This window comes from Crocuta crocuta, unplaced genomic scaffold, assembly GCF_008692635.1.
Source record: "Crocuta crocuta isolate KB4526 unplaced genomic scaffold, BGI_CrCroc_1.0 scaffold193, whole genome shotgun sequence".
In the NCBI taxonomy this organism is placed as follows: domain Eukaryota; kingdom Metazoa; phylum Chordata; class Mammalia; order Carnivora; family Hyaenidae; genus Crocuta; species Crocuta crocuta.
Window position 1 is genome coordinate 2,039,894 of NW_027529624.1, and position 7,629 is coordinate 2,047,522.

The 7,629-nt window shown below is 38.1% G+C and overlaps 1 protein-coding gene across 5 annotated transcripts in view; it reads left to right on the forward strand.

Moving 5' to 3' along the window:
* Positions 1–7,629, forward strand: part of RIC8B (RIC8 guanine nucleotide exchange factor B) — a 100,331-nt gene that overhangs the window by 75,482 nt on the left and 17,220 nt on the right. For all 5 annotated transcript variants that reach the window (XR_013334641.1, XR_013334642.1, XM_077762010.1 and 2 more), the window contains one exon: positions 117–261. Coding sequence is in view for 3 of the 5 variants with exons in the window: in XM_077762010.1 (XP_077618136.1) it covers positions 117–261 (145 nt within the window). In the remaining 2 variants the exon portion in view is untranslated. The remainder of the gene's footprint in view (positions 1–116; positions 262–7,629) is intronic.

Consider the following 7,629-nt stretch of genomic DNA (forward strand, 5'->3'; position numbering starts at 1 on the left):
ACCTCTCAATTTTAAGGTTTACTGCCATATAGATCTCCAATTTCCCTGTACTGGTAGTCAGTAATGACAGTGAGCACCCAAGGTTTCCTGTCTAAAAACCTGTTCTGTTTTTGCAGTGGATAGCCTGCTGAAATACACTGGCTATGGGAATGCTGCAGGACTGTTGGCAGCCAGGGGCCTCTTGGCTGGAGGAAGAGGAGATAATTGGTACTCAGAGGACGAGGACACAGACACTGAAGAATACAAAAATGCAAAACCAAAGTATAGTATCAAGTTTCTTTTCACCTATGTCTGTGCCTTTGATTGGTTATTTACCTTTCACTTCCTTTGTCTTTCATTTTCCAAGTGTTTGTTTTCTTTTGTGGATTTGGAAGCTTTCCATTTAATAGTGTTTTTAGAAGCAATTTCATAGCTAGTAGCTTAGAGAGTGACTTCAAATGACTGAAGAGGGATAATATTGCAAGAAATGTTCTGCTGCATGTTCATTATCCTCTCCTAAGTATTTGGAGAGATGGTAGTTTTAGACCATCATATACCTACCTTTTGCTCTCCTTTCCATAGGTTGAGATTGTATGAGGTACAACCAAGACAAAGGATTTAAGCTGATTATTTGATGCTTCAGTCTTTCTCAGAAATCGAAACATAGGTTTCATAAATTCTGATCTTGCCTCTTGCAAAAAAGCCATTATGAATCAATAAAATGGTACATCGCTAACAAAAGAAGTCTAGCTCTACGGTAAATTTTAATCAAACACTTAGGTAATCATCTTTAACAGACATATTGCACTGAATAGGCAAATCAGAGACTCTATCAAGTCTTTCCTGAATCAATGCTTAGAAATCTAAGACACTAATTCTCTTAACCCAAAACAAAACAACTCTACTTCCGTTTCCTCCCCATCCTTTTCATTCCCCCCCTTAACGCCGTCCCAGGTAAATTTCGTAGTTCCATTTATTAGGAGTTACTTGAGCTCAATTTTCTGGTTTCCGTTAATGAACATTAAAAGGGTATGTCCATCCCTTGTGGTACTATCAATGATATTGACATACTAGGTTTTCTACTGACAGTCTCTAGAATGTAATGGGGGTCATGTGGTAGTTGATAAAGGATAGAAAATCGTTATCTGCAAAATTAGGCTTTTTTTTTTAAAGGATATTAACATGAAAGTAGTAGGTTATCAGAAGGTAACAGCAAAGATCATTTTCTAATCAGAGAAGATGAATATGGCCTATATTCCTTGGCAAATCAGGCCTGAGTACATAGCATTATTACTTCTAGTATCTCCAGAGCTTTCAGTCTCAGCAGCAGGATCTTGTAGAGTATGTCCTAGGAAAAAAAGGCTTTGGGGGAAAAAAAACTAGCAGTGACTCTAACCAATACATTCTTAAGACTGTTACCATTTAGATGCTATAAATTTGGCATCTCTATCAAGTAATGGAAGCTTAGACAGAGGAATTATACTTTAATCTTTCCCTAATCATAGAAGTCATCATTCTAAATTAGTCTTGCTAGCTAGCTCTGATTTTTCCATTCTGTAAACTATACTTCCATATCAGTTTAATATTTCTCTCTCTCCATTTGAGACATTAAATATACCACTTGAGAAGTCTCATACTTTTAAATGAAGGTAGAAATTACATTAAGCATTCATTGTGTCCCAACTTATATGGACAACTAAGATAGAAACTCTTGAATACTCATGGATGAATGATGTCATTATATTTCAGTGTGCATTGTTGATTTTGTTTGGTAAATGACTCTATTATAGTAATGATCACATATCTCACAAGCACCAGAACACTACTATAATAAGAAATTGCTTATTTCTTATTGCTTATACAAGAACACTGGATCTCTCCTAATAGTATAGGAAATAGAAATGTGTTAGATTGTGAAAGTGATATTAGATTTCAGGAGAGCACCTTTTGTTTAAATCAAAGACCATGATGTTTGGTATTGTTATTGTGTAGATTGCTTTGGGTAGTATTGACATTTTAACAATATTTATTCTTCCAATCCATTGGCATGGAATGTTTTTCCATTTCCTTGTGCCTTCTTCAGTTTCCTTCATATGTTTTCTATAGTTTTCAGCATAAAGATCTTTTACATCTTTGGTTAGGTTTATTCCTAGGTATTTTATGGTTTTTGGTGCAATTGTGAATGAGATAAGTTTCTTGATTTCTCCTTCTGTTGCTTCAGCATTGGTGTATAAAAATGCAACTGATTTCTGTACGTTGATTGTGTACCCTGCGACTTTGCTGAGTTCATGTATCAGTGCTAGCAGACTTTTGGTGGAGTCTGTCAGGTTTTCCATGTAGAGTATCATGTCGTCTGCGAAAAGTAAAAGTTTGACTTTATCTTTGCCAATTCAGATGCCTTTTATTTCCTTTTGTTGTCTGATTGCTGAGGCTAGGACTTCCAGCACTATGTTAAACAACAGTGGTGAGAGTGGACATCCCTGTCGTGTTCCTGATCTCAGGGGGAAAGGTCTGAGTTTTTCTCCATTGAGGATGATATTAGTTGTGGGCTTCTCATAAATGGCTTTTATGATGTTTAAGTTCCTTCTATCCCGACTTTCTCAAGGGTTTTTATTAAGAAAGGATGCTGTATTTTGTCAAATGCTTTTTCTGCATCTATCGACAGGATCATATGGTTCTTTTCTTTTGTTAATGTGTTGTATCACATTGGTTGATTTGCAAATATTGAACCAGCCCTGTAACCCAGGAATGAATCCCACTTCATCATGGTGGATAATTCTTTTTATATGCTATTGAATTTGATTTGCTAGTATCTTGTTGAGGATTTTTGCATCCATATTCATCAGGAATATTGTTCTGGCAAGGAAGAGTCTATACTTAGACCTTACATCCCCCTTTGGAATCTTCTTCAGCCTTTGGACCTGGCCTATAGTACTTATAGGAGTGGTGTGTCAGTGTGGTAAGAATAGTCACCATTGTGAAATCTTGTTATGTTTCTTAAACATTGATCATTTCAAGTATAAGTATATGTTTCTCACATAGCATTACATCTTTCCCCTTCAGATAGATTTGCATCTGTTTTTTTCTTACATCTTCCCTCTTTCAGGTGAAACGCTGTAGTGGGATGTTTGTTAATTTAAAATACTTATTCAGTGGTCCTTGTGGAAGTGGTGGTGAACAAAGTACTTTACAAGCAAGACGACTCGTGCTCTGGGGAGTGATCTCCAGAACTCAAAGAACTTTTTCCCTAACAATCTAGTCAAGCTTATAAATAAGTCAGCATCTGAAAGGATTACTTTCCCTGCTACTGTCTGATGACCCTTCACCAGTCAGTGTTCCCAAGATCACAGTCTGCTTTTCTTATGATACATTTATTCACAACAGTTCCTAGTTTTAGCAGAAGCAGAGGAATTACCCTTTATCTACTTGGCCTTAGTCTCGCTGTCAGAAATGTAAGTGGATTCTGATTGATGCACCAAGGTAACCTGTAATCCGTTAGTGGAATCTGAAACCAGGAATTGTGTGGAGCTTACATTCAGGCTATAGGAGACAGTTAATTTCACAACAATCTTTTTTGTGTCAAAATAAGTGTGTTTAATGGACTGGAAATGGCTTTCTGCAATTAGCAGAAATATACTTAAAGAATCAAGTTACATGCCACACACACTATAAGTCTAGCCATGTTCGTTAAAAGTTTTCAGATAAACTTTTGTCCTGAATCAAAGAGAAAAATTTCTAAATTCTAACTTTTATACCTGTTTCTTTTGTGCCTCTGAGCATAGAGGCCCCGTGCCTGTACAGGTGGTATAAGTGACTAATGTGCTTTGTACATCATTCCAAACATCAACTGAAAGATGTATACCTGGTAGCATTTGGCTCATTTTAAACCAATGGCCTTCAGGCTGGGTAGATAGGAGCCTAGGAGTCCAAAGAGGTATTTTTAAAGGGCTGCTAGGTGGAGGGCAGGAGGAGGGGATGACCAAAGTGGGCAGAACTCTGGGATACCTCCTTATACTCTTAATACCCAATACTGGTTCATAATCACATCCAGAAGCTTAAAATCATTGTACTAAACAACTCAGGGAGCTCTCCTTCTTGACTATATTTCTCTCAGCAGTAACTGTGGCAGCAGCTGTATAATTTCTTCAGCATAAGAGACTTTTATTCTTTGTCAAGGTTTTGTTTTGTTGCTTCAAGTCCCATTGTAATTGTCGCCATATATTGAGACTATACAGAAGACTTCATTGTTTTGAGGGGGCAGGTACTCTGGGGAGTTATTCCTGGAAAGACATTTCTAGCCTTATTTGCATGTAACCTCTTCTTTCCTGCTCTGAGCTCAGAAAAGCCTTTTCCCAAAAACCCTGATCCCTTTCCTAGAGGTTGCAAAATTGTCCACCCATAGACTAGATTTAGCTCACAAGAAGGTTCTGCTTGGCTTACCTGATGTTGCATTCATTGGCTTAGTTTTATTTTCTGATTTACATAATTACTTGCCAACATTTAGAATCCAGATATTTCAAATGGAAATTTGAATTTCTAACTATTTTTAAATAATTTTTAATAACGTTAAGGCTGCATTGTCACATGGCATCTGGCTGATGGAGTGGGGTGTCTGTGGTCCCCATCATACCAGGCATAAGCTCTTCTGGTTTAATAATATATCCTTGTCGTTCACCTTACATGCCTGGCCACTGTGGCATTTGCCTTTATAGCCCCTTCTTTAATACTGAGTGAAATTTGATCTACACTTCTTAAGAGATTGAAGTTAACTTTCATATAGCTCAGGGAAAATTAAGTGGCTCTTTTTTTTTGTTAAGTGACGTAGTACTGTTGATGTTGACCAAATGTAGCAACAATTCGACAAGCAAAAGTTTTGAAATATATTTCAGCTTTTATGTATATATTCATTTGCTCATACCTTTTTATGTCTTAATCCCTTCATCTCCAGGTCCATAACTGCAGTCAGTTCACATAATGGCCTTATATAATATGAAACGCTCAGTGATGCTCTACAGAGATATTTAAATAATTCTTGTCACCTAACTGAAAGACATACAGTCATAGAATTGGAGGGCAGGGAAGATGGGGAAGGGGAACAAAGACAAGGTGGAACAAAATCATACCATAAAATTACCCAACACAGTATCTGTCACAATTAGTGTACTTAAAGCATCTTAAGATTCAGCCTTAGAGCAAGATAAAACTAACCTCAGAATTTCAGTATTAAGATCCTAAAACCTAGAAAGTTAAGTCTTAAACTATACTGTTTGAGGTTATAAAGGTGGCAAGTGATTGTTCAACTGAAAACAATCCATTTTATGAAACCTCACATCAGTGTTGTTATGGTGACTATTTTCCCTTCCTCTCTGGGTAGGGAAACCACAGGAGACTGGTTTGAAGCGGGGAGCAGGAGGGGCGACAGTGTCCCCAGCACACTGGCATTTTTCCCATAAGACAGTAGCACAGTTCAGTGCCCCGACTTGTGTTTGCTGTGGCACTGTGTACATTCCTCTTCATATTGAGAGCAGGGTATTACATGAGTAAAGGATGGTAAATTCTGACTAGAAGAGTGAATGTCTGCCTACTGCTTTCAGTGAACAAAGATTTTTGTGACTTCAGTAGCTAATTTCAGAGCAAGCCATTAAATCATTTTAGCAGCAAAGGACTTGAGGTCAGCTTATGGAAAGCAGACATCACTTCTACTAAAACCTTAAAAGAACCAAGAAAAGAATCAAATGTGCCCTATTCAGGAATTCACATTCTAACTTTATAGTGTGGATACCACAGAGCTTACCAATGTATCCTCCTGACACTTTTCCCCTGAGGCACATGATGGCTTGTCCTAATGTCATTATATTCTAAAACCGTCTATGGATCTGATTTCTTAAATCACCCCTCCATTGAGCTTGAGGAGAGGAGCCTTCTTTCAAGAGACAAATCGAACATATTCTACATAGTTAATACACCTACCTTTCCTTGTACTTTTTTCTAAGGCCTGATTTCCTCTGTCTGCTTGGGAAGTGGGTATATGCCTCTAATAAGTACCTTTACTAATTTATTAATAAGACTAGTTGTTTTTCTAATTTAGCAGGTGGTTAAAAAAGGAACCCTAAAAACAGGTCCTGTTGTTATGCCAGGGGAAATAATAGATGGGTGGTAGAATTACATTTTCAATATGCATCTGGACACATCTTTAAAATGCCGTAGTTCTTAGAGGCCTTGTCTGGGTCCCCTTTGTTCTCAACTTTTGGCAACTATGATGGCCTCACTCATGTTTTTATTAACGGCCGCTAACTGGAGGTCTTTTTCTCTTCTATTATAGCACCTGGGGGAGAGGGAAAAAAAAAAAGGAATAGCACACAATGAATGTCTTAAGTAGGCATTCTTGCCCTGTGGTTCTTTAACCTCATTATGTATCAGAATCACCAGGAAAATAAAATACATAGATTTAGTTGGCCTCAGGTAAGGCCTAAGCCTTTTCTTTAAAGTTTACCAAGTGATTCTAACGCGCAGCCAAAGCTAAGAATCACTGACAAGCCTAGAGTTTTCAGACTGTTTCCTTAGAGTTCCTAAAAGTGCCTCAGGGGTGACCTTAAGAGGAAGCAAGTAAGTACAGACAAACAGGGGCGTTAGGCCTCCACTCTGCTTGGCCACCCATCCCCTCTTTGCCAGAGCAGTTCCACTTTGTCTGTTTTATATGTGGGCTTTCTGTGTAGATTTCATTTGTTTAAAAAAAGGCAGGGGGAGGTTGGTGGTTGGTCCACTGCTGTGAATGAAAAGTTTAAAAAAAAATTTTTTTAATGTTTATTCATTTTTGAGAGATGTAGAGAGACAGAGCATGAGTGGGAGAGGGGCAGAGAGGGAGACACAGAATCCGAAGGAGGTTCTGTCAGTACAGAGCCCAACGTGAAGCTCGAACTCACGAACGGTGATATCTTGACCTGAGCTGAAGTCGGATACTCAACCTACTGAGCCACTCAAGTACCCCCAAAACAGTTTTTAAATCATGGCTACAGAGCTAGGTCTTATGCAAGAATGACAAAACAGGTTTTAGATCAGTTTTATGAGGCTGCTGAGCACTGAGTCCTTTCACAAGAATCTGAATATCATGTAGCCTCCAAGGAAAGTAGAAAAAGAGAAGGAAATCTTTTAGTAATGATAGTAGTACCTAGTGACTAGCCCTTTTACTACTCCAAGTGAGAAATCCCTGATCAGTAAAGAAGTTAAACTACCCAAGCAAAAGTCTGAAGCACGGGGCTTGCAAGCTAGCCCCCAGAGGACCTACTTGATCAGAGTCTGTTTTGGCCCATAGGATTCTGCTTCCTGCCACTGTTAGGCACTTTTCTCAAGTTTACCCCAGTCCCCAACACTCCACATTGTTTATACTTGACCAGTTCACTCATTTACTTATCCTGAAGACCTGGCCACCGAAAGTATTTGTGTTTATAGACCCTAGAAAGCAATTTATTAGCAGTTTGCTATTTGTTTTTAACGATCAAATGAAATATCCCTGCAAACTGTCTGTACTTGGCTCAAACAAAATGCTGTAACCTCTTGTCTGCTTTTCCAGAAACATGTTTAGGTTATAGATATTTAGCAGCCATTGAAAGAATTTTCTTTCATCTCAAAAAAAAAAAAAAAAAAAAAAAA